This window comes from Chiloscyllium plagiosum, unplaced genomic scaffold, assembly GCF_037043375.1.
Source record: "Chiloscyllium plagiosum isolate Xiang-an unplaced genomic scaffold, Cpla_swu_hap1 HiC_scaffold_9, whole genome shotgun sequence".
In the NCBI taxonomy this organism is placed as follows: Eukaryota; Metazoa; Chordata; class Chondrichthyes; order Orectolobiformes; family Hemiscylliidae; genus Chiloscyllium; species Chiloscyllium plagiosum.
This window is the reverse complement of record NW_028270147.1, coordinates 97,576,191-97,604,083: the sequence shown is the minus strand read 5'-3', so window position 1 is coordinate 97,604,083 and position 27,893 is coordinate 97,576,191. Positions and strand designations below refer to the sequence as shown.

General features: G+C 43.7%; 1 protein-coding gene across 1 annotated transcript; it reads right to left on the bottom strand.

Annotated features, from left to right (window-relative positions):
* Positions 1-27,800, bottom strand: LOC148149199 (uncharacterized). Its single transcript, XM_087990241.1, has 3 exons — positions 27,698-27,800; positions 27,468-27,589; positions 1-627 (listed from the first exon to the last, which is right to left on the bottom strand). The coding sequence occupies exons 1-3, from the start codon at positions 27,798-27,800 to the stop codon at positions 1-3; spliced, it is 852 nt and encodes a 283-aa protein (XP_087846367.1).
* Between the last annotated feature and the right edge of the window lie 93 nt (positions 27,801-27,893).

Below are 27,893 nucleotides of genomic sequence, written 5' to 3'. Positions count from 1 at the left end.
TCACCTGTAATGTGACATGAACCCATTGAGGCCCTCCCTATGGGTACCGAACATAGCTATCAACATCTGCTCGGCCACTTTTCTCTGTTGCCTGTCCCGAAGTACACCTTGGAGGATGGTCACCCGACGGTCCGAAGCTGAATATTCTGGACCACTGAAGTGTTCCCCAACTGGGAGGGAACCCTCCTGTCTGTTGATTGTTGTGTGGTGCCCATTCATCCGTTGTTGTAGCCTTTGCTCGGTATCCCCAATGTACCATGCCTCCGGGCATCCTTGCCTGCAACGTATAAGATAGACAACGTTGGCTGAGTCACATGAGTACCTACCATGTACAAGGTGGGAGGTGTCCCCACGCGTAATGGTGGTATCTAAGTCCACACTCTGACACGTCTTGTCGCGTCCACCATGACAGGGTTGTATGGAGTTGTCCTGAGAGTCGGGCAGCTTGCTACGAACAACGATCTGTTTGAGGTTTGGCGGTTCTTTAAAGGCAAGTAGTGGAGTTGTTGGGGAAGTCTTGGTGAGGTGCTCATCCTCATTGATAATGTGTTGCAGGTTACGAAGAACATGGCATAATCTTTCAGCTCCTAAGAAGTACTGAATAACGAAGGGTACACTGTCACGTGCCTATTCCCTGAGGAGGTCATTACGGTTCCTTGCTGTGGCACGTCGGAACTGGCGGTCGATGAGTTGAGCATCGTACCCCGTTCTTGAGAGAGCATCCTTGAGAACTTCCAGGTGTCCATCACGCTCCTCCTCACCTGAGCAGATCCGGTTTATGCGTAGGGCTTGTCCATAGGGATAGCTGTTTTAATATGTTTTGGGTAGAAGCTGGAGAAGTGTAGCATTGTGAGGTTGTCTGTGGGTTTGCGGGAGAGTGTGGTGCTGAGGTGTCCATCCTTTATGGAGATACATGTGTCCAAGATTGAGACAGATAGTCGAGAGTAGTCCATTGTGAATTTGATCACGGGATGAAACTTGTTGATGTCGCTGTGTTGTTTTATCAGTGACTCCTCGCCATGGGTCCAGAGGAAGAAAATGTCATCAATGTACCTGATGTATAATGTTGGTTGGAGATCCTGCATAGAAAAGAAGTCTTGTTCGAACCTGTACATTAAAAATATTGGCATATTGGGGTGCAAATCTGGTCCTCATGGCTGTCCCGTGTGTCTGGATGAAGAACTGGTTGTCAAGGGTGAAGGCGTTGTGATCGAGGATAAAGCGGATGAGTTGTAGGATGGTGTTTGGAGATTGGCATTTGTTGGTGTTGAGTACTGAAGCTATTGCCATGATTCCATCATTGTGGGGGATGCTGGTGTAGAGTGCGGAAACGTCCATTGTGACGAGGAATGTTCTCGTTTCAACTGGTCCGTGGGTGCTGAGGTTCTGTAAGAAATCCGTAGTGTCATGAAAGAAGCTGGAGATCAACTGTATAATAGAATTCAAGATGCCTTCCACATAGCCAGAGAGATTCACACATAGGGTCTAGCTATCACCATTGTTAACAGCTAACCGAGAATGCAATTTTTTTTTTAAAAAAAAGGTTTTTTGATTTACGCATGAAAGAAGTGAAACTATCATTGTATTCTAACAGATAAAAGGCTTAACAGACAATCAATTTTTCAATGTGTAGTTACAGTTACATCACACTGTAAATTTTTGCTATAAATTCTGCGTTACGATTGAGCCCTCCACTATCATGTGATGAAGTAGCATCGTTCCGAAAGCTAGTGTGCTTCCAATTAAACCTGTTGGATTATAACCTGGTGTTGTGTGATTTTTAACTTTGTACACCCCAGTCCAAACACCAGCATCTCCAAATCATGAAAGAAATGAAGACGGCAAAGTGAGGGAAAGTAATTATTGTGATCATCCCTGAGACTGTTGTTGAGGCAGTATTTGGTTTATTGTGCACAGATTTTCTCTCTTTTATAAGGAATGATCTCCTTACGACAGAGAGAATGAAAAGGCGTTCCACCAAACTCATGCCAGGGATCATGGTACCATGAGGAATGAGTGAGGATTAATCTGTCGCACTGTGAGAGAATAAGATGGGATTGCATTGAACCTTCAGGGGGATGGACAATCACATATGAACTCCACAGACTTTGAATATGAACTCCACATATTAATACAGTGCATTTGGAGTGTGATCATGTACTGAACGTCATGTTATCCACAATCCCAACAACAACCACAATACCTTCAATCTAAAACAGTTAACTATTCCCACCAGTTTCTTACCCCCATGGACAACATGGGTCTGTCTTTTCGGAGATGGAAGATGTCTCCTTAAGACTTGACAGAAACCATCTGGCTTCCCTCCTCACTGCCAGAAAAGCACGTTAAGGAGCACATGTTCCACAGGCAATGTGCCACGAAGAACATCTTGAAGCCCTGTATCAGTGCAGGATCTGGACCTCTGATTTGTCATGTTGGAGCGTCAGTGACATTTTCCTGTTCCTGTATAAGCCTTTTAGAGGCTGAATGGCCTCTTCCTGGTCCCGTGGAACAGTTTTGGGAGACTGTTTGAGCTCCACGTGTCCCTGTTTAACAGTTCGATGTGCTGACCAGTCCCCTCCTCTTCCTGTGTACCAGGCAGGTGGATTGAATGGGCTGTCTCACTTCTTGTTCAGTAGTTTCGATGGGCTGAATGCTTGCTCATATTCATGTGCAACCAGCTTGAGAGACTGAATGAGCTCCTCTATTAGCTGTGGAAATGTGTAGTGTCCGGCCGTGCTGTTACATGAATGTCATCAACATATTAACAGCACAGGCCTGAATGCAGTCCGGGTCTTGCTGCACATGGACACAGACTGCTTCAGGAGCTGAGGGAGGAAAATGTTCTGAACATTGTGTGATCTTCAATGACCATCCCCATTTCTGACGTTATAATGGGGAAGGACATTGATTAAGTCGCTGAAGATGATTGTGCCGAGGAATCGACCCTGAGGATCTCCTGTAGGGATGTCCCAGGACTAAGAGGATTGACGTCCACCAGCCACGAACGTCTTGCTCTGTGCGATGGCTGACCTTAACCAGGGGAGTGATTGTGACTGATTCATATTAAATTTAATTTAGTCAGCGTTCCTTGATGCAATCCTGTGTCAACATGGGCCTTGATATCAGGGTCTGTCACTCTTACATGAGCTGCGGTGTTCACCTCTTTTGAACATACCAATAGATTATTGTGTATGTTTGGGGAGTGTAACATTTTCACCGAGGATAGTGAATGTCAGGAATTATCTGGTCTAGAGAGTTCGGGGAGCTAGATCACTGAACGTATTTACAGAGGAGGTAGATGTTTTTTTTTAACCTGTCATAGAGTATGGCATGAGTTGATGCCAACATTGGATCAGCCCTAATCTTATACAATGGCACGGCAGGCCTGACCATCCGAATTACTATCTGATCCTGTTCCTCATGTTGTAAGATTCTGTAATTAGAAAGTTAATGGTTGTAATTTTCCTGAACATTTCGTTATTGGATGTTGCAGTTCGAGAGAGCAAAGCATTTTATGAGTCATCTCAGGGTGAGGTATGGGGATTGCATTCACAGTGATTCTGGGTCTGCACCATGGCCAAAACGTGAAGCACACGTTGCAGAGAGGAGATACTCTGTAACGAGACCAGAGGCGTATTTTGAACCCAGTCTGGGTTTGGAATGACCATTTTTCAACTCACACCAAACTGTGCGTGACAGTTGTGAGGGACAGAAGGAGATCCTCAATTACTGTGGACCAGGTATTTGAAGCAAGTCGTCTCCATATGTTCCTGTGCAGGATCTGTGAGGGGCTGAATGGAATATGGAAACATAGGACTGAGTAGCAGGAGTGGGCCATTATACACTTTGTCTTTGCTCAGCCACGCACTAAGATCGTAGCTGATCTGTTTGTGGTCTCAGCAGTACTTCTTCTGTACATGCACCATTTTCCTACATTCACTTGTCTATCAAATATTTAACAGACACAACTTTGAATAAATCCAAACATCCAGGCGCCACAAATTTCTGGGGAAGGAAATTCCCACTTGAACAGCCCTTTCAGAATTTCTCATTCGTGCTCCAACCAATGTTGCAGATCACTGTTCCCTTTTGCCAGAAACACAATCATTCCACTGAGCTTCCAAATCACTTGCTGCAAGTGCAGAAAACTTCATATGATTCATGTACCAGTGTCATGAAAAACGCCTGTATCACAGTGTTCTGCAATCTCTCTCTACTTAAGTTGTTTATCATTGTTTTATCCTTTCATCCAAAATAGAAAACTCAAATTATGCTACATCTGCTGAAGGTTTGCTCACTAACCTCCCTTTGCCTATATCACATTGATGACACACGAACTCCATTTGATGACATACTGGATTACCATCTTAGTGTTTAGTCAGTCCCTTCCTCCAGATCATTGTTATAGATATTGATCGTTGATGATTCCATAGTGATCTCTGAGACACTCCACCAGTTACAGCATTGTAATGTGAATATAAGCATTTATCACTACTTTTTATTTCCTGCTAGCAAAAGCTTCCTGTGTAGCAGTTCAGGCAGTTTAAATGGCCTCATGTGCAGTAAAATGTACTCAATGAGCTAAAATGATTCGTTCTATTTTCCTCTGTAATTCATTCAAGAGGCAGAATGGTCTCCTCCTGCCTCATGGTAACGATAATGACTGGCTGAATGAGGTGGTCCCCTATCTCTGTCACAGCTTCGAGGGGTGAATTGAGTGCACAATGCATCGGGTAGTGGCAGCAGTATATTCCTGTAACAGCATCGAGGGTGGATTGACAGAATAACACATGGGGTAGGGACAGCAGTTGGCTATTCGGCAGCACCGTTCAGAATGCTCATGGCTGATCTGAGTATGTCTCACCATCTGTCTCCTGTCTGTTCCCAATAAACATTGACTCTCCTGTCCAGCAAAGATCAGTCAAGCTCAGCCTTGAATGTCTTCAAACACCGAGTCCTCACTGCTCCCTGAGGATGAGGACCCTACAGATAGTACAATATTAAAGTGAAAGTGGCGTCCTTATTTCAATATGGGACCCGTTATTTTAAACTGTGTTAACCTAATATCAAAGCGCCAACTCTTTTGAAACGCAAGGACAGAATAATTAGGCATAGACCTAAACCATACATCCCTCTAAACCTGTCCAATAGTACCACTGACTCTTTTCAAACAAATATGTATTAAACTCATTCTCTGCTCCTGCCCCAGAAAGACAATAACTGATAGCATTACACACAACGAGCAGTAAAAACGCTGAATTAGGCCATTCGGCCCATCGTGACTGAATGCCATTTATTAATGGTTTAGAGATTTCTCAACATCTTTCTCCTGACTTCTCTCTGTAATCCTTGACACCCTTATTCATCCAAACCTATCTATCTCTGTCTTATAAGCATTAATGTCTGTGTCCCTGTGTCTCTGTATGTGTGCTTGTGTGTATTTGTTCACGTGTTTGTGTATCTGTGTATTTATGTGCTGACATCAGTTCATTTCTGTATTAGCCTGTGCGTTTTATCTATGTTTGTGTCTATTTGTCTGTGACTGCCTATGTCCCTGTATGCCACTACATGTGTGCGGGTCCGTCTCCATATATGTTCAGTGAGTGTCAGTATATTGACTTTTTTACATACTTCTCTTGAGTATTTTTGTGTCTGCATCTCTCTGCAATGAGATATTCGTTGTTTTGCGTGGTAGAAAATTGTGGGAACATACACAGTGGTTAAACTGCGAATTGCACTACACTGAACATTGTTTTTTACTCATTTGGAGGGACATGGATTTCACGGAATTTTCATTCGACCTGTCCCGTTCCTCTCCGGCTCGTATCAGGGCCCTTCCCACATGGCGGGTTTGGGGGATGGGGGTGGAGGAGGGATCAGATATCGGGTGCTCCACTATCTGGCTTGGCCCTTTCTTTCCTATTACAGACCGTTTCTCCTGGAATGGGAGAAAGGGAGGGAGGGAGTGAAGGTGGGAGTGTATAGCCCTGCTGTTAGTGCAGGCATTGGTGGAGGAGGAGACAGAATGGTGAGTGTCCAGAGGGAGTCAGTCGACAGTGTTGTATCCATGCAGTGTTATTAGTGTTGGGGGTATAGTGGAGGGAGAGGGAGAGCGCGCCGGGGTGGGGGTGGTGGGCGTGGTTGCTGAATTCAATAGTGAGAGTGGTAGTGCGTGAGCCTTATTTGGAGATAGAGTGTCAGCCTGGTTCTGGGGTAGGTGCTATAACAGATAGTGAGTGTGAGGGAGCAGAGAGAGTACAGTGACACTTAACCTGATAGAGCGGAGAGGATATTTATGCTTGTCCTGTGATGCTGGTCATTTCTTCAGATCAGCCAGCGTCGAGGTGAGCCTCCCCTAATGTCTTGTCCAAGTCTATCACTTATAATGCCGCAGACCCTGTCCCTCAGATTCCATGGAATCAGTTTAGGTGGATCTTACAAATAGCAAGGAGAAGCAAACATTGTTGTATTATATATCTAAAGCAATGCTCTCACGCACAATTTGTGCATTATAGGGTCTGGAAATTAGAAATGCAAATATTGTTGGTGCTGCAGTATTACTGGATGATCTCAAACTGCATCTAAACTGCGTTAACTAAGTGACTGCTAAGTTGTGAAAAATAAATTCCATAAGCGTATAACAGGTAGGTTGAAGAATATGTTGTGACTCAAACAAGAGAGCAGGTTATTTTGGATTTGGTGTTGTGTGGTCAGAAGGACTCATTAATAACCTTGCTCTGAGGAATAGTGACGTTAATATGTTGTATTTTACACGGCATCTACCTACAACACAGAATGTTTGAGCATGAAGTGGTAGACACGCAATGGATGTTAGAGTCATAAAACCATGGAGCCCTGAAGCACGGATACAGGTCCTTTGGAACAAAGTGATTCGTCCTGACCAAAATTCCCATCCTACTAATTCCATTTCCATGCCCTTGCCCCATATTCTTCTAAATCTTTTCCTATCCACATATTTATCCAAACACCTTTTGAATATTGTTAATGTACGTGCCTCAACCAAACCGCTGGCTGCTACTTCTATATTTGTACCATGCTCTGCATAAAATGTTGCTCCTCGGGATCCCTTTTATTCTTTCATCTTTAACCTGATGCCCTCTAGTCCTTGATTCCCAACAATGGGAAAAAGAATGGGTATATTCACCTTATCCACGAATCTCAGGATAGAACATAGAACATAGAAGAATACAGCGCAGTACAGGCCCTTTGGCCCTCGATGTTGCGCCGATCCAAGCCCACCTAACCTACACTAGCCCACTATCCTCCATATGCCTATCCAATGCACGTTTAAATGCCCATAATGAAGGAGAGTCCACCACTGCTACTGGCAGGGCATTCCATGAACTCACGACTCGCTGAGTAAAGAATCTACCCCTAACATCTGTCCTATACCTACCCCCCCTTAATTTAAAGCTATGCCCCCTTGTAATAGCTGACTCCATACGTGGAAAAAGATTCTCACTGTCAACCCTATCTGAACCCCTAATCATCTTGTACACCTCTATCAAGTCACCCCTAAACCTTCTTTTCTCCAATGAAAACAGCCCCAAATGCCTCAGCCTTTCCCCATACGATCTTCCTACCATACCAGGCAACATCCTGGTAAACCTCCTCTGCACCCGTTCCAGTGCCTCCACATCCTTCCTATAGTATGGGGACCAAAACTGCACACAATACTCCAGATGCGGCCGCACCGGAGTCTTATACAACTGCAACATTACCTCAGAACTCCGGAACTCAATTCCTCTACCAATAAAAGCCAGTACGCCATATGCCTTCTTCACCGCACTATTTACCTGGGTGGCAACTTTCAAAGATTTGTGTACATGGACACCAAGATCTTTCTGCTCATCCACACTACCAAGTATCCGACCGTTAGCCCAGTACCCCATCTTTTTATTACTCTTACCAAAATGAATCACCTCACACTTAGCTACATTGAACTCCATTTGCCACCTTTCTGCCCAGTTCTGCAGCTTATCAATATCCCGCTGTAACCTGCCACATCCTTCCTCACTTTCTACCACTCCTCCGACTTTCGTATCATCCGCAAACTTGCTCACCCAACCTTCTAACCCCTCCTCCAGGTCATTTATAAAAATGACAAACAGCAATGGTCCCAAAACAGATCCTTGCGGAACACCGCTAGTGACAGCACTCCAAGATGAACCTTTGCCATCAACTACTACCCTCTGTCTTCTTCCAGCCAGCCAACCCCTAATCCAAACCTCCAACTCACCCTCAATGCCATACCTCCGTATTTTTTGCAGTAGTCAAAATAGATCTTATAGATCTAATAGATTTTGATCTTATAGATCAAAATAGATCTTATAGATTTCTCTACGATTTCCCCTCAGTTTCTTACACTCAAAGGAAAATGTGTTGGCCTGTCCAAACGCTCCCTCCAACTCAGACCGTTGAGAACTGGCAACATTCTTGTAATTTTGTACTGTCCTCTTTCCAGTTTAATCACATTTTCCTATGGTTACATGAACAAAATCGAACACAATATTCCAAGTGCATCCTCACCTGCGTCCTGTACAACTGCAATATAATTCGCCAACTTCTATACTCAATGCTCTGACCGATGAAGGCCAGTGTGCCAAAAGCCTTTTTCACTGCCCTGTTTATGTGCGACTACTTTTAGAGAAACGCGGACCTGAGCTCCAAGATCCCTCTGTTCCACGACACACCTTCAGGGTCTAACTTCCGCCACGAAACTGCAACCTGAATTTGACTTTCCAAAATGCAACACCCCGCATATATCTATATTAAACTCCACTTGCCATTCCTCAGCCCACTTCACCAGCTGATAGAGGTCCTGCTGTAGTTTCTAATAACCTTTCTCACTGTTCACAGTACTGCCTATTTTATTGTCATCAGCCTAACTATTAATCATGCCTTTGTACATTCTCATCCAAATCATTGATATAGATAACAAACAGTAATAGGCCCAGCACCTACTCCTGAGGCACTCAACTAACCGCAAGTGTCAAGTCCAACAAGCATCCTTCCAGTATTAGACTCTGCTTTCGACCATAAAGTCAATTGTGTATCCAATTTGCCAGATCCCCCACGATTCCATGCTATCGAACCTTTCAGATCAGCTTATCATGTGTAACCTTATGAGCCTTTCTGAAATATAGATAGACTACGTCTACCACCCTACCATCATCAACATTCCAGGTCACTTCCTCAAAAGAACGTTAAAGCATTGTGAGCCATGATATCCTACGCACAAAGCAGTGCTGGCTGTTCCTTATCAAACCGTGTCTTTTCAAATGCATGTATATCTTATCTTTCAGAACCTTCTCAAGTAACTTACAAATCAAGTTTGTTTGGCTAACTGCTATCTAGTTCCCAGGTTCTTCTTAACAGCCTTCCGAGAATAAGGGCACAACGTTCACGACCCTCCAGTCTTCCGAGACCCCACCTGTAGCCAGCGATGATGCAAAAAGATCAGCCAGGGCCCCCGGAATTTCTTCTCTCGCCTCTTATTGTGTTCTGGGATACACCTGGTCAGGACCAGGAGATCTACAGAAATACGGTAATGTCTGAAAAATATGTCTATTTCTTTAAGGTACAATCACCGAAGAAAGGGCAAGTGACTTAATTATGGTTAACATAATGAATTAAAGATTATATCAATCATAGGCAGTGACTTCAGAAGGATTCCAGACATTTTGGAAAACAGAGAATTCTCAGAAATTTGTTTGTGTGGAGTTTGTATATTCTCTCCCTGTCTGCGTGGGTTTCCTCCGGGTGCTCCAGTTTCCTCCCACAGTCCAATGATTTGCAGGTTAGGTGAATTGCCCATGCTTAATTACTCACAGTGTTCAGGGATGTGTAGATTAGATGCATTAGTCGGGAAAATGTAGAATCAGAGGGGAATGGGTCTGGGTGGTTACTCTTCAGAGGGGCGGCGTGGACCTGTTGGGCCCAAAGGCCTTTTCCACACTGTAGGCATTTAATGATTCTGTGAAAGGAGAACACAAAGTCTGCATAAATCTACAATCTGCATTTCAATGAAAGCAAAATAAAAGCAAGGTGAAATGTGGAATTTTGTATTCAGTAGAGGAGAGGTTATTGTGGAGAACACGGAACTGGCCAAGAAAATAACCAGTTACTTTGCTTCTGTCTTCATGGAGGAAGATCCAGAAAATCCTGAGAAATGCCATGTGATCACATGAAACTTGTGGAACTAAAGGCATAAAGTCAATTCATATCCGTAAGAAGGTAGTAGTTGAAGACGAGTATGGAAGTATTGTAGCTGGATTGAGCATTGCTAAATCTGATGAGCAAGTTGAACTTCGTATCAAAATATTAGAAATAAATTAGCAATACACACATGAATTGTGCTGTCGATGATTGTGTTTTAATTTCCTGTACATTCTGCAGAGGCTGAAAGCCATTGTAGATCAATCGAAGTTAGTAAATGTGTTCCAAGCATTGTAGATGAATGGAAGGGATCCAAGCATCTGCAAAGGGAAGAAGAGATAGTATGGAGAACTGCAGACCAATTAACTTGACATCTGTGGGGAAACTGTTGTAATCTATTATATCGGATCTGATATTGGATATTTAGAAAATAACAGCAACATTGGAGAGAATCAGTATGCATTTCTGACAGAGTCATCATACTTGTCAAACCTCAGAATGATTAGAACTTGTTTATTGCAACATAGAAATGGCATATTTCGATTTCCAGAAGGCTTTTTATAAGAACTCATACGGTCAGTTCATAAATAAATTAATGTGAATGGTAATTGGAGGAATATATGTAAGTGGAAAGTCAGGTTCGCCTTCATTTAAGAGAATCAGAAAATAGCTGGAAGGTCATGTTGAAGCAGTTTCTCAGCTTGTTAATGAGACTGTACCTGAAGTATTGAGTACAATGTTGGTGACCCAATTTGAGAAAGGATGTACTGACCACAGAGGATGCGCAATGGACATTCTCCAGATTCGTTCCTCAGATTGCGAGATTGCACCATGTGGAAACTCGGCCTGCGTTCTCTCGAATTTCAAAGAATGAGAGTTGATTGCAGTGAAATTTAGAAAAATCACTAAACACATGACAAAATGGAAATAAATAGTATGTTTCTCTGCCTGTCTCCTCTACATTTAAGACAAAGAATGGCAGGATAAAGGATAGACCATTGCAGACTGCAATAAGAAGGCAATTCTTCATTTTAATGGGATTGACTAACACAGCGGCATGGAAACCTGCTGGCAGGGCAAGATTAGGAAGAATACCCACATAAACTGCAAGTTTGTCCAGTGGAACTGAATAACCAGGGAACAGTTAGGACTCATTAGTGGCTTGCCAAGTTACATCCAAATCAACTTAATGGTAGGAGACAGAAGGTCTGCTGGTAGAAGGCTGTTTGCTTGACTGGAGACCAGTGTCCAATCATGTACCACTGGGATCAGAGCTGTGTCCCTTCTTATTTGTGATTTGGAGGCGTCAGTGTTGGACTGGGCTGGACAAAGTAAAAAATTACAGAATACTAGATGATAGCCCAACAGGTTTATGTAGATGCACGACCTTTCGAAGAGCATAATCACGTGATGAAGAAGCAGCACTCCGAAAGCTAGTGCCTGCGAATAAAACTGTTGGATTATAACCTGGGTTTGTGTGATTTTTAACCTTATAATTAGTGGTAATCTTAAATGATGCAGCTGTTAATATGGAGGGGAGGTGTGGTGAGTGTGATAAATCAGTTTGCGTTTGACACATCGATTGGCTGGGTGGTTGGCAGTGTGGAGGAAGGCCTTATGCTCCAGGAAGATACAGATGGAATCGTCAGATGGGTAGATCAGTGGCAGCTGGAATGTAACCCTGATAAATATGAGGTGGTACACTTTGGAAGATGAATCAAAGGGGGAATACTCAATGAATGGCAGCAGACTAGGAAGCGCAGACGGTGCTTCTCTTCACATCCCTGAATGTGATGGAACAGGTTAATGCACAAGTTGAGAAAGCATAGGGGACCATAACCATAACCTTTATTCATCGAGGAATAGATTATAAGAGGTTTGTGGAAATTTGGTTAGGCCAAGATGGAATACTGTGTTCAGTTCGGACAGGCACATTACAGGAAGGATGTGATTGTACTTTAGGGGGTGCAGAGGAAATTCATCAGGATGTTCCCTGGAATGAAGCAGATCAGCTCGTGTTGTTTACTTTGTAACAGAGAAGGCTGAGGGGGACGTGATTCAGAAGGATAAGATTACCAGGTGCATGGACAGGATGGGTAGACAGTAGCTGTTCCTTTCAGACAGGGAATACCCTGTTAAAGTGAAGGGTTTGAGATTTAGTGAGTAGTTGGGGATTAGTTTTCACCCAGAGGGTGCTGGGGTCAGGGATGCACTTCCTGAGAGGGCAGTTGGCACAGGTAATCTCACAACCGTTAATAAGTATATGGTCGTGCCCTTGAAGTGCCATAACATACATGGTTATGGGCCTCGTATAGGAAAGTGGGACTAATGTAGATCGTGCTGTATTTATGACAGTACAGAGTCAGTGCTTCTGTGATTGTATGCCTGTGGAAGGTTAATCATTGAGCAGCATAAGACAGGAACTGATGAGTTTTTGAAGAATGTATTAACTAGGTTATAAAAGTGAACTTGTAATAGATTTCAAAAGTATGACACAAAAATAAGGGAAATAACGTACGGCTTCCTTACAGATTGAAACCAGAGAATGGAGAATAGAGAACAGGGAAAAGGTAGAACTACGGAGCCAGTACTAAAGTATGTCTTCACAGAAGAAAACAAAATGAAAAAGAAACCTTCCCAGCAATACAAGGAAACGTTAGTCTGGTGAGAAAAAGTGAATAGAATGAAATTAGCAAATAAACATTTTAGACAAAGTATCGGGACTGAAATTTATGGGAATAGAAAAAGTCGACAGAGGGAAATATATCTAAAGGGAATCATATTTGCCAAAGTGATTTTGGCAAAATTATGGAGAAACAATCAATGTTTTTCAGAACGATTACTGATAAAGCCCCAAGGCTACCATACAAATTCTATTTTTATGGGACGGTGGCTAATATGTGGACATGGTTTTTGAATGGGAGAGCTGACAGGAAGCAGTAAGAAGGAATACAATAATGTTTTGTTCCAGTGCAAGGTTTGGGTGATATATCACGAATCGATCTTGGCTCCCAGCTTTCTGAATACATACCAAACTTTTGGTTGAGGGAGTCAAACGCAATATTCCCAAGTCTGCTGATGACAGTAAACCATGTACAATTGTGAGTGGGGGAGCAGGGTGTAAAAACGTTCCAAGTAGATTGAGACAACTGGAGTGAATGGGCAAAGATGTGGCAGATGGTGAATAATGTGGGGAGGTGTGACAATTTGCACGATGGTGGGAAAGACAGAGCGGCAGCCTACCATTTGAAAAGGGGTTGGTTGAAAAATATTGATCTATAAAGGAACTTATGTTGCATTTATCTTTGCTTCTGTGCAGACTTCTGAGCTCCATGCAGGGCAGTGAGTTCTGAAACCAGAAGCCAATATTGGGAATGGCATTGGCATACTGACCAGTGTACTCAGACCACCAAGTGGGGAGCTGTCGCATTGAAAAGGATCTAGATCTTCCTGTATACCAGTCACTGAAAGCAACATTTCAGGAACAGAAAGCAGTTAGGAAGTTAAAAGATGTGTTGCCGTTCATTTCAGGAGGATTTGAGTGATGCCAAAGGGGAATTCCACTTCTCATCAAGAATCTCTCCGGTTTGAAATAAACTTCCTTCTAAATGTAGACTAGAATCCCCAGTTTCAGGCTCAGGTTCAAGGCTTGCAGAGCAAATTGCATTTCTGTTTTAGCTGAACACACTGAGGGTGCTTGTGGTTCTGTTCGCCAAGCTGGGAATTTGTGTTGCAGACGTTTCACCCTCTGTCCAGGTGACATCCTCAGTGCTTGGAAGCCCCCTGTGAAGCGCTTCTGTGATGTTTCCTCCAGCATTTTTGGTGATTTGTATCTGCCAATTCCGGTTGTCAGTTCCAGCTGTCCGCTGGACCCAATATACCGGCCACTGCAGCAGACAGCTGGAACTGACAACCGGAAGCGGCAGATACAAATCACTATAAATGCCGGAGAAAACATCACAGAAGCGCTTCACAGGAGGCTCCCAAGCACTGAGGATGTCACCTGGACAGGGGACGAAACGTCTGCAACACAACTTCCCAGCTCGGCGAGCAGAACCACAACAACGAGCACCCAAGCTACAAATCTTCTCCCAAACTTTGAACACTGAGGGTGCCTTTTGCAGACAGAGGATCCTGAGACTGGAATTTGCTGTTCAGCTGGTGTCAGGTGTGGAATAACATAACAGAAAACAGGAGCTTGCGTTATAAAAAGAAAGGCGCACAACCAATCGTTTTGCAGCCAAATCCTGTTTAATAAACACGTGTTATTGGAGAACTGCCACGATGTTGAATGGAGGAGCAAATTTGATGGACCAAATGGACTACAGTAGTTCTTATTTTATATATCCCGATGTTTAAACATACTAAGGGATATGAACACTGTGTGGGGAAAAATGCATTGAGGAGATTGTCTCCAAGATCTAGAACAGGTAAGGCTCAAAGTGTCTAATGCCCTGCTCCTTTCCTGATGTTTCTGTGCACTCCGTGGGAAAGCTCTGTAACTGTTGTCACTCGCTCTCAAACACCAGGAAGACAGCATCTTTACGCTCAAAAGGACTGTGTTTCCCGTTCCCTTTTCGAAAACCAAGCTGGTTGCTGGGTGTTCTGTCCAGATTTATCCTTTTAGAATTCAGAGCAATTTGCTTGACCGTTTCAGAGACCAGTGTAGAGTTTATCACATGTCTGTGTGTCTGCAGACACTTGTCGGCCAGACCAGGAGATTCACTTCCTGAAAGTACATTGAGGAAGGAACACATGATTACAATCGACATTAGATTCAAGGTCACTGTTACTGACACTAGATTTTAGGTCTCGATATTTTGTTAATTGTTTTTAACTTCCACCAACTGCCAGATCATTAGCCTGGTCTAGATTAGTAATCCAGTGGCATTTCCACAACCGCACCATCTCCACTTGGGGACCTAACGGAATCCACACTGAGCAGGTTATTTCAGTGCTGCTTGACAGCTCTGTCAAAAAGAACTCCCAACGATTTGATTTTCGCGACGGGACTGAGTGCGTGGTAAATGTTCAAACTGTAGTTATTCCCTTGTTATGGGACTGGATAGAGTTGAGTAATTTTCCCCGTGGCCAGGCAGATCTCAGAGTTGGAGCTGGAATGAAACAGCTTCCCCAGGGACACGGCTTGTTGTGCACCACATGTCTTCAGTCCTATTGCAGGAATGGTGTCAGGGCCTTTGTCGTATCTACTGTGTTCAGCTTTTTCTTCATGTTACGTGTAGCGAATCGAATTGGTTGAAGAGTGGCATCTGCGAATCTGTGTGCATCATGAGGATGGTGAGGTGGATTGTCAACTTAACACTTCTGGCTGAGGATGGTGCAGATACTACATCCTTGACTTTTACAATGACGTACAGAGCGATTCCGTTCTTTAGAATGGGGATATTTGTGGAGTCCTCTCCTCCAGTAAATTGTTCAACCGTCCATCGACATTGATGACTGAATGTGGCAGGACTTCAGAGCTTCGTTCTTATCTGTTAGTCTTGGAATCATTTCCCCGTCTCCATCAGATTGTATCTCGGCTGATTGGAATGTAACCAGTCAAGTGTGGTAGCTTTAATGGGTTGTCATCAGGTTTAGATACATATGGTCCTGACTCTGGCATGTTCACCCAAACTCGTCACTGAACCATCACTCGGCTTGATGGTAATGATAGAGTGATGGATTATCCTGGGGAAAAAGTTATGGATTGTTATTGAATGCAATTTGGCTGCGGCTGCTGCTGTGATCTACAACAGCAGATGATAACCCAGTGTGAGCTGCAATATCTGCAATTCAATTCCACTGACTCTCCCGTAGTTCAAACCGAGACCCATTCACCCATCAGCCCTGTACTCAGTGATCTATTCTGGTTTCTGATGTGGTAACGCTTCCATTTTCATATTCTCATTCTGCTGAGTGTCCCTCCCTGATGTCACGCCTCCAGTTTGTTACATTACTCAATTACCTTAACATACTCATCTGAATCGTTTTCTTTTCCATGATACCATCTGCTGTGTTTGAAGTGAATGTTTTGTCCTCTGTTTCTCTCCCTGACCATGATTAAGACCTCTGTCGTGTCAGTGATGCCAGCCTTATCTCGTTTCAGAGCCAATGAACTTGTACACTTCGCGTTTTTGTTCACTTCCCAATGTACGGCGCTCTGTGATAGACAGGGCGTTTGAGCAGATTTGACACACGTCTTCGGAACTTGTTCAAAAACAGAAATTGCTGAAGAAACTAAGCAGGTCTGGCTGCATCTTGTGGAGTGAAAGCAGAGTTCATCTTTCATGTTTCTACAGCAATTTGTGCATTTCTATTTCCAGTATCTATAGTTATTTGTTTAATGAAAATTTGTTCTGCGCCTATTCATTTCTGGAGAAACTCAACAGGTCTGGCAACCTTCTATAGAGACAGAGAATCAAAATTAGCGTTTCAAGTCCAGTGTGACACTTCTTCAGAACTGGAAAGGATTGGAAACTGGGCATTTTAGTCCCTTGTTAGTGGTGGGGGGAGGGGTAGGTGACAGGGAAAAGAGGTTGTGACAACAGATAAACAGGCTTTTAGCAGTGGTGAACGAGAAGATGATGCAAAATGAGTTTAATTAAGATGTGAATTGGGGAAAGGGGTTCTTTCTATTGAATGCAAGATAAAGAAGACACAACCACACAAGGTCATAGGGAGGCCAGGAGGGAGAATGTGGAACATGTGGTATTATACAGATCTGGCCAGAGATACATTCTCACTGTAGAGATCATCACCGCCACCAGAAAAAAGGAATTCAGGTGCCTGATGTCTTATTGGCACTAGTAAGATTTTCATGCTGCCTTAGTATTGTAGCATAGAGAGAGAAAAAAAAATAACAGTCGGAAGTTTGGGTTGAGTTTTTTTTTCCTGTCATTTTGAATATTGTTCCAAATTTGCAGTGCTTATCTTTAAATGCTTGTTCTTGAAGTTAGTATCGGATGGAGTGTAGGAGGTTTAGGGGTGACATTATAGAAATTTATAAAATGAGGGGAGGCGTGGATAGGATGAAAAGCCAGGGTCTTTTCGACAGGAGAGGAAAATCAAGTCAGAGAGAGAGAGCATAGGTTTATGGCGTAAGAGGGAAGATTTAAAAGGGAGGAAGAGGGAACTTTTTTTACATACAGGGTGATGTGTTTATGGAATGAGCTGCCAGAGGAATACTCCAACATTTAAAAGACATTTGGACAAACATATGAATGGGAACCTTTTTGAGGCATATGGGCAAAATGCAATTCGATGGGACTAGTTTACTTTGAAAAACCTGGCCGGCATAGACAAGTTGGGCCAAAGATTGTGTTTGTGTGCGATATGACTGCATGGATATAGAAAGTGAAGAAAAGGGAAGAAAAGATGTGATGTAAGCAAGTTGGCAAGACGTATAAAAACAAGCAGCACGAGCTTTTCCATGTACATAAGAAGAGTTCAAGAGGTGTGTGATCATTGGTAGAAACAAAGTCAGGAAAGTATATTAAGGGCATTTGGAGGGTGTGACTAGAGATCTGGCTACAGAGAACAGACAGGTAATTTACACCAGTATTTTATATCGTTCCTCACTGTAAATATTTCAATTATAAAAGCAAAATGGCAATAGGAGGGAAGTTCTTGGACTGTCTCTAACAAAAGGAACAAGTCTTTTCTCAAACAGATAAGACCAAGGGTAAACAGGTCATCAGAAATACATAGCTGGTTTTAATAGAAGTGGTTACAGAGTGACTGGTGGCTCTGTGTGAAATATTCCATAACTCTCTGGTTTAAAGGAGTGACCCAGTGAAACTGGAGACCCTCCAATGTGGCGCCTGTCTTCAAGAGGCAAGCGAGACTAAAAGCGGGAAACATTTAGCCTAACAATTATTGCTGGGAATCTGTGAGAGTCTGTTGTTAAGGATGGGACTGCAGGAATTTAGAAACGCTTCACGCAGAGTCAATACGGTTTTATGAAAGGGGGTATATACAAAATCATGCAGAGGTTATCTGGATACCCCTGAGAAAGTAACAAGCAGACTTGATGAAAGGAACTGGTAAACATGAGTATTTCCAGAGATTTTCCACAAAGTATCACAAAATAAAGGTTCTTACACAAGACAGAAGCTCATAGTATGACAGATTAGCATGGGATGACATTTGGTAAACACTTAGAAATCGGAGAGTCAGGATTCATCGATCTTTATGAACAAAATGTATCTGCTGGAGTACCAGAAATATCAGTCCAATGGCAAGAGCTGCTTACAATCTATACTGATAGACTGATGGAGGGAGCTGAGTGCAATATACATCGGAGTTTGTGGAGGACACTTCCAACCAAATGGCAAGCTGTTATTTAATGGAGAGGACGCCCAAAAAAGGAGTAGCACAACGGATTGGAATGTTCCTGTATATGAAACATAACATCAGCATGCTGATGCAGGAATGTTGGTTCATTAGACTGGTTCCTGGGATGAAAGGGTTGATTTATTGAATATATCAAAAATGCTGAGGCGATTATCCATTGTGGTTTGTATGAATGAGAGTGCCATTACTGAAAGGAAAAAATACAGAGGGGGCTTGACAAGATAAATGTTGAGAATGTGGTTCCACACCAGGGCAGAGTCTCGAACTCATGGATGTCGATATAGAATAAGGAATATCGATTTCAAACTAAGACATAAAGAAATGTCTTCTTTCAGAAAGTAGTGAATGGCTGGAATTCCCTAACCCAGAGAGTGTGGAAATTAGGTCACGGGCTGTTTACCGACGGGGTGGATTGGTTTTTGACATATCAGCGAGTTGAGGGATGCAAGGAGTAAGCAGGAAAGTGGAGTAGATCAGCCATGTTCTTATTGAATGACAGTGCAGGTATAAGGAGCCGAATAGCCCGCTCCTGCTCCTATTTCTTACGTTCTTATTTATGCTTTTAGAAAATAACTGGCTATTTTCCTAGAAGTCATCATGCAAAATGTTGCATTCAGGGAGAGCAGCGGATTTGTCTGAGTCGACCTTTTGTGGGGTATGGGGGCTGTATTCACAGCGAATCTGGGTCTGTAACATGATCCACATCTGGAGCAGACGTTACAGAGAGAGGAAGCCTGGAAAGAGGGATTGGGGGAGGGGGGTCACTTCCTGACCCAGTCTGGATTTTTCAAGTACATTTCGCAAACTGCACCAAACCATCGGAGTGGTCTTGAACTGCTCCCGTACTGCAGGACCGAAGGGCTGAATGAAACATAGGGCTGACGGACACGACTGGGCCATTCGGCCCTTTGACACTATTCCACCAGTCAATAAGGTCATGGCCCATCTTATTGTGTTCTCAGCTGCACTTTTCTCTCATTGCAACATTATCCCTGATTCATTTGTCTATGGAAAATCAGACAAAACCAGCCTCGGTATAATATAAAGATTCAGCCCTCCCAAACTTCTGGGAAAGAGAATTCCCACTTGAATGAATTCCAACTTTGTGAATTTTTCTTCACTCCAGTTCTGACTGAGGTTGGAGAATGTCAGTTTCCTTTTTTAGTCTCACTCCTCCACTGCTCACAACAAATTTTAAATGTAACCAGGTTGGTGATATGGCCGATGATACAGGTCTCAGACTGAGTCAGGTTCAGTGATAAGAACAAGTCAGTTAGATTTCTTTAGTCACCTACAAGTAAATATTAGAACTAACTGAGGAGGAGGATGGGTATATGGTTTGCACTTCTACCTCACATCACCAAGGAGCTGGGTTCAATTCCAAACTCAGGTGACCTCCATGTGAAGTTTGAACATTCTGTGCGTATCTGTGTGGGTTTACTCCCAATGCTCCAGTTTCCTCCCAGAGTACAAAGATGTGCAGCTTAGAGTGGATTGAATATGCTAGATTTGCCATTGCTGAGAGATCGGCCCCATCATGGTAACATCAGTCAGTGTGGGGAATTGAATGTGCGCTGCTGGTTCCCTTTGCTGTCCAGCCAACTGAGACTATGTAGTTGTTACAAACAGAAACAATCACAGATACAGGGCAAAAGAAACGTTCATAACAAGAAAAGTGGTACAATTCAGATAACGGTCAAGATAACAGCGGAGGATGAAACGTTGTCTGCTCGAAATTGTATTTCATAACGGGACAAGTGTTTTAGATTAGATTAGATTAGATTAGATTAGATTAGATTACTTTACAGTGTGGAAACAGGCCCTTCGGCCCAACAAGTCCACACCGACCCGCCGAAGCGCAAACCACCCATACCCCTACATTTACCCCTTACCTAAGGTTACGGACAATTTAACATGGCCAATTCACCTAACCTGCACATCTTTGTGACTGTGGGAGGAAACCGGAGCTCCCGGAGGAAACCCACGCAGACACGGGGAGAATGTGCAAACTCCACACAGTCAGTCGCCTGAGGCGGGAATTGAACCCGGGTCTCTGGCGCTGCGAGGCAGCAGTGCTAACCACTGTGCCACCGTGCCGCCCACTGTTTTGAAGCAGTGTTTGGCTGAATACAATAAAGTGAGACAAAGTGAAATAGCCAGAATTATTAATTGTGACTGGATATAAAATAAGTGCATATGTAGAGAGCGAGAGAGATAGAGAGAGATGAAAAATCGTCGTGTTAGTTCCCCTTGTCTGCCATGCGCAGGGTCAACTGTACAGTGTCACTCCAAACTGAGAAAGATCAACCGTGTGCCCATTGACATTTCAAAGATTGCACCAATGCAAGTGATCACGGAATATCCAGGGGCATGAGTGCGGTGGTGAGTACCTCCAGCCATGTTGGGTTGGAGAATCGGGCTGGCATTGAATGAGAGGAACACTATGAGATTGAGTAGGTAGTTAATGAGGTAAGTTCCATAAGTTGGTACCAGGAAACTAGCTCAGCCTCCTATGGACAATCCCTCTGTCACACTCAATGAAAATGGCACTGAGATAATTTATTGGTAGATTCAGCCCAATGAGTCGAAGACTCTGCTAATCCCACACTCAGTGACAAGATTGCAGAATAAATGCTCATTCAAAACTCTCCATCATCTGTACTGACACCAAAATCCCCTTCACTTATCATTTCTGGGAATACTGGCTCATATTGCGGGATGCAGTCGAAATATCTTCATTTCAGCATTCTGAAATCTGCGAAATCTCTGTAAAGAGAGATGAGGGGCCTCTCTCATACCCAGCCTGGGTTTTCCAATGACATTTTTTAAATCACCTCAAACCGTGTGGGGAAGTATTGAGGGACTGAATGGTCTCCTCTCTTTCTGTGCACGAGGTGATAGCAGTAAGTGGTCTCCCACTGCTATTGTCTAGCAGCTTTCAGGGACTGAATGGAACACAGAAACATGGGACTGAGGAACAGTAGTGGGTCATAACACACTGTGATCCTTCTCCACCAGGCACTATGATTGTGGCTGATCAGTTTGTGGTCTCAGCCCCACTTTCCTGTCTGTATCCAATTATCCATGACTCACTTCATGGACAAATATTTAACTAATTCATCTTTGAATAAATGCAAATAAAGAAGCACCACAAACTTTGGGAGAAGAGATTTTCCACAAGAAAGGCCATTGGAACTTTTCCTAATCCATCTTATCGAATCAGAGAGTCATACAACACAGAAACAGGCACTTTTGTCCAAATTGTCCTTGTTGACCAGGCATCCTAATCTGATCTAGTCCCATTTGCCAGAATTTTGTCAATATACCTCTGAACCATTCTTATTTATGTATCTATCCAGATATATTTTCAATATGTAATTATACCCGCTTCCATGGATGTTCTTGTAATCTGAGATAATCTTCCTCACTGTCCACTGCACCACATCTTGCTGTTATCTGAAAACTTACTAATCATGCCTCCGATATTCACATCCAAGTCGTGTGTATACATGATGAAAAACAGCAAGCTCAACACTGATCCTTTCAGCACAACTCTGGCCACAGGCCTCCAGTCTGGAAAATAATCCGTTACCTTCAAGACAATTTTGCCTCCAATTGGTTGAATTTCCCTGGATTCCATGGGACCTAACTGCTTTAAATTTTCATTTTTATGCTGAAACTCAATTAGTTTAGCTGATCTAAACATATTTCCATGATCACATATTTACTCTTGTTTTGTTTCAACGATCTGATTAAACAAAGTCTCTGTGAATGCCACTTCAGCTTCCTCATCTTTACATTTTTGATCTCCCCTGTTTCAGCTGGTGACATTATTACCTTGTTATCCCACATTCAGGAAAGATTCCAGGATAAGGCTCCTGCATTGCTTCAGTTGCTTGTGACTCCACTGGTTATTCAACCAGAGCAGGCAGCATTTCTACCGGTGAATCAGCTATATAATTTGCAAGAACAAATTGCATTCCTGGAGCTGAAGGTTTGTCCAATAATCCCACCACAATTTCTCCAAACTTTAGTGGACACTCCATCCCCGCCTTACATAACTGTGCGCTTTTTGTCTCACATGAATTCACTTTTTTCTCGAAATAGTCCTTCAGGAATACATGGCTTCGCATCTTTCAGCATCACAGACTGTGAGGATCCTATGTCTCTTAATAGTGCTACTTTATCTGCTACTCCCGAGCTATGTGAATACCCTTTCCCTTTGCAGGTATATTTTAGAAGCAGATCTGGCACTTCCTCCTTGACCAACCTCAGATCAACTTTACACTCTGATGCAGCTTTCTAGCCTCCACTGTGCTTTCTGTTACCACTCCAGTAAAACTCCCAGGCTTATCCTGTTTTCCTACATCTGTTTTTTTCTCTCCATGCCCACCAACAGAGTGATTTCCTGTGACCTAATTTATTGCAACAAAAACACGAGCTTTTTAGCTCCTTTGTCCCCTTCAAGGGTTTCCTTTTTACGCTGTGGTAAGTTATCCTTCTGATTTTCACTGAGATTTACATATCCTTTTTCACGTGAGGATTTCTCTATCCTTCATGAACTGAAATTGAATCGGGAAGCCAAAATGTTTTTTGGACTAAATCATAATCATCAGCCTCTTCAGCTGCTAACTTTGCTGTTTTAACTGTATTTTGAGTGGGAGCAGCAGCTGAGATTAAACGAACCCGTAAGGCTACAGCTAAGGTGAGACAGTTTGTTTTAAAATTACTTACTGGTCCCGGCAGCGGTGTTTTTTTTCTCTTCACAGAAAGAGCGGGAGCAGCAGGGGAAGTGACGACGACCAGAGGGACAGCCGGAAGCTGGTGTAGCGCAAGCTTACCTGGGTAGGTTTTTTTTCCTATAAAAGCGCGCAGGAGGTGAGGGATGCCATGGTCATCCCTGCTGATTACACTTGCAGGAAGTGCACCCATCTCCAGCTCCTCCAAGACCGTGTTAGGGAACTGGAGCTGGAGTTGGATGAACTTAGGATCATTCGGGAGGCAGAGGGGGTCATAGATCAGAGCTTTAGGGAAGTAGTAACTCCAAAGATTGCAGACAGATGGGTGACAGTAAGGGGGACTGGGAGGCAGCAGCCGGTGCAGGGACTCCCTGCGGCCATTCCCCACAAGAACAAGTATACCATTTTGGATACTTGTGGGGGGGAATGACTTACCAGGGTAAGCAATAGGGTTCAGGATTCTGGCACGGTGCCTGTCCCCGTTGCTCAGAAGGGAAGGTGGAGAAGAGCAGAGCAATAGTTATTGGGGACTCGATAGTTCGGGGCACAGATAGGCGGTTCAGTGGGGGTGAGAGAGACTCACGTTTGGTATGTTGCCTCCCAGGTGCAAAGGTATGTGACGTCTCTGATCATGTTTTCCGGGTCCTTAAGGGGGAGGGGGAGCAGCCCGAAGTCGTGGTCCACATTGGCACCAACGACATAGGTAGGAGGAGGGCTGAGGATGTTATGCAGGCTTTCAGGGAGCTAGGTTAGATACTCAGAGTTAGAACAAACTGTTGTCTCTGGTTTGTTACCCGTGCCACGTGATAGAGAGTCGAGGAATAGGGAGAGAGAGAACAGTTAAATGCGTGGCTACAGGGATGGTACAGGAGGGAGGGATTCCTGTATCTGGATAACTGGGGTTCTTTCTGGGGAAGGTGGGACATCTATAAGCAGGATGGTCTACACCTGAACCTGAGGGGCACCAGTATCCTTGGGGGGAGGTTTGCTAGTGCTCTTGGGGGAGGATTTAAACTAACTCTGCAAGGGCATGGGAACCTAGACTGTAGCTTTAGGGTGCAGGACCTGGAGTGTAGGGAGGTTAGGAACATGGCATCAATCTCAAAGGAGAGTGCCTGTAAACAGGAAAGTGGCTTGAAGTGTGTACACATCAATGCAAGAAGTATACGAAATAAGGTAGTTGAACTTGCAGCGTGCGTTGGTACCTGGGATTTCGATATTGTGGCTATTACGGAGACATGGGTAGAACAGGGACAGGATTGGCTGTTGCAGGTTCCAGGATTTAAATGTTTTAGTAGGGTCAGAGGTGGGGGTAAAAGAGGAGGAGGTGTGGCATTGCTGGTCAAAGATAATATTACAGCAGTGGAAAGGACGATGGATGAAGACTCTCCATCAGAGGTAGTTTGGGCTGAGATTAGGAATAGGAAAGGTGAGGTCACCCTGTTAGGAGTTTTCTACAGGCCTCCTAATAGTCCTAGAGATGTAGAAGAAAGGATTGCGAGGATGATTCAGGAGAAGAGTGAAAGTAATAGGGTGGTTGTTATGGGGGACTTTAACTTTCCAGATATTGACTGGGAAAACCAAAGCTCGAGTTCGTTAGATGGGTCAGTGTTTGTCCAATGTGTGCAGGAGGGTTTCCTGACACAATATGTAGACAGGCCAACAAGACGTGAGGCCATACTGGATTTGGTTCTGGGTAACAAACCAGGCCAGGTGTTCGAATTGGAGGTAGGTGAGCACTTTGGGGACAGTGACCACAATTCGGTGACTTTTACTCTAGTGATGGAGAGGGATAAGTGTGCCCTGCAGGGCAAGAGTTATAGCTGGGGGCAGGGAAATTATGATGCGGTGAGGCACGACCTAGGATGCGTGGCTTGGAAAAGTAGGCTTCAAGGCATGGGCACAATTGATATGTGGAGCTTGTTCAAGGAGCAACTATTGAGTGTCCTTGATAAGTATGTACCTGTCAAGCAGGGAGAAAAGGGTCGTGTGAGGGAGCCGTGGTTTAATAAGGAATTGGAATCCCTTGTTAAATGGAAGAGGGAGGCCTATGTAAAGATGAGGTGTGAAGGTTCAATTGGGGCGATTAAGAGTTTTAAGGTAGCCAGGTAGGATCTGAAGAGAGATAAGAGCAGCAAGGAGGGGACATGAAAAGTCCTTACTTGGTAGGATTAGGGAAAACCCTAAGGCTTTCTATAGGTATGTCAGCAATAAAAGAATGACTAGGGTAGGAATAGGTCCAGTCAAGGATAGTAGTGGGAAGTTGCGTGTGGAGGCTGAAGAGATTGGGGAGACACTGAATGAATACTTTTCGTCAGTATTCACTCAGGAACAGGACATTGTTGCCGATGTGAATATTGAGTCACAATTAATTAGAATGGACGGCTTTGAGGTATGTAGGGAAGAGGTGTTGGAAATTCTGGAAAAGATGAAAATAGATAAGTCCCCTGGGCCTGATGGCATTTATCCTAGGATTCTCTGGGAAGCCATTGGCCTTGATTTTTATGTCCTCGTTGTCTATGGAATAGTGCCAGTAGACTGGAGGATAGCAAATGTGGTTCCCTTGTTCACGAAGGGTAGTAGGGATAACCCTAGTAACTATAGGCCGGTGAGTCTCACTTCTGTTGTGGGCAAAGTCTGAGAGAGAATTGTAAGGGATAGGATTTATGAACATCTGGATAGGAATAATGTGATCAAGGATAGTCAGCATGGTTTGGTGAAGGGCAGGTCGTGCCTCACAAACCTTATTGAATTCTTTGAGAAGGTGACCAATGAGGTAGACGAGGGTAAAGTGGTAGATGTGGTGTATATGGATTTTAGGAAGGCTTTTAATAAGGTCCCCCATGTTAGGCTACTGCAAAAAATACGGAGGTATGGCATTGAGGTTGAGTTGGAGGTTTGGATTAGGAATTGGCTGGCTGGAAGAAGACAGAGGGTAGTAGTTGGTCGTAAAGGTTCATGTTGGAGTGCAGTTATTAGCGGTGTTCCGCAAGGATCTGTTTTGTGACCATTGCTGTTTGTCATTTTTATAAATGACCTGGAGGAGGGGCTAGAAGGTTGGGTGAGCAAGTTTGTGGATGATACGAACGTGGAGTTGTTGACAGTGAGGAAGGATGTGGCAGGTTACAGAAGGATATAGATAAGTTGCAGAGCTGGGCAGAAAGGTGGCAAATGGAGTTCAATGTCGGTAAGTGTGAGGTAATTCACTTTGGTAAGAGTAACAAAAAGACGGGGTACTGGGCTAATGGTCGGATACTTGGTATTATGGATGAGCAGAGGGATCTTGGTGTCCATATACACAGATCTCTGAAAGTTGCCACCCAGGTAAATAGTGCGGTGAAGAAGGCATATGGCGTACTGGCTTTTATTGGTAGAGGAATTGGGTTCCGGAGCCCTGAGGTCATGTTGCAGTTGTATAAGACTCTGGTGCGGCCGCATCTGGAGTATTGTGTGCAGTTTTCGTTGCCATACCATAGGAAGGATGTGGAGGCACTGGAACGGGTGCAGAGGAGGTTTACCAGGATGTTGCCTGGTATGGTAGGAAGATCGTATGAGGAAAGGCTGAGGCACTTGGGGCTGTTTTCATTGGAGAAAAGAAGGTTTAGGGGTGACTTGGTAGAGATGTACAAGATGATTAGGGGTTTATATAGGGTTGACCATGAGAACCTTTTTCCACGTATGGAGTCAGCTATTACAAGGGGGCATAGCTTTAAATTAAGGGGTGGTAGGTATAGGATAGATGTTAGGGGTAGATTCTTTACTCAGTGAGTTGTGAGTTCGTGGAATGCCCTGACAGTAGCAGTGGTGGACTCTGCCTCTTTATGGGCATTTAAACAGGCATTGGATAGGCATATGGAGGTTAGTGGGCTAGTGTAGGTTAGGTGGGCTTGGATCGGCGCAACATCGAGGGCCAAAGGGCCCATGCTGCCCTGTATTTTTCTATGTTCTATGTTCTATGCTCTTCCACATGAGTTCGCACTATTTCAGGTAATTAATCTTTGAATTCCTCCGAAATAATTATCTCTCTAAGTGCATCATAGATTGCCTCGATTTTTAAAGTTCTTATCCATTTATCAAAATTACTTTCTTTGACCATTTCAAACTCAATATAGGTTTGACTAGGGTTACACCTAAGATTCCTGAAATGTTGTCTATAAACTTCTGGCACAAGCTCATATGCACTTTCCTCACCTCCTCATATTCCCCAGATCCCTCCTCTGATATTGTTGCGGATACCTCACTCGCTCTACCTCCAAGTTTCGTTTGGATCAACAAAACCCACATGGCCACTGGCCACTTCAATTGTTTGGCCACTTTTTCAAATGAAATGAAACAGATTTCCATATTCTTAAAAGGTATCTCATCAGGCTTTTGACTACCATGGGTTTGCTAATCCTCATGCTGTCCCTCACTAAGCTTACCTTCAGTCTTCATCTCCATCGTTTTCAGCTGACTTTCCACTCTCAGTGCCCATCTCTGAAGCTCAAACGCTCTCTCGTTTTGTTTCTCTCCTGTTAAAACCATTCGTTTTCTTTCTCTTTCCTGAATAAAACCAATTCGTTCTCTTTGTTTCTCTTTAAATTTTAGTCATAACGCAAACTGCTTCATTTCTGCTTC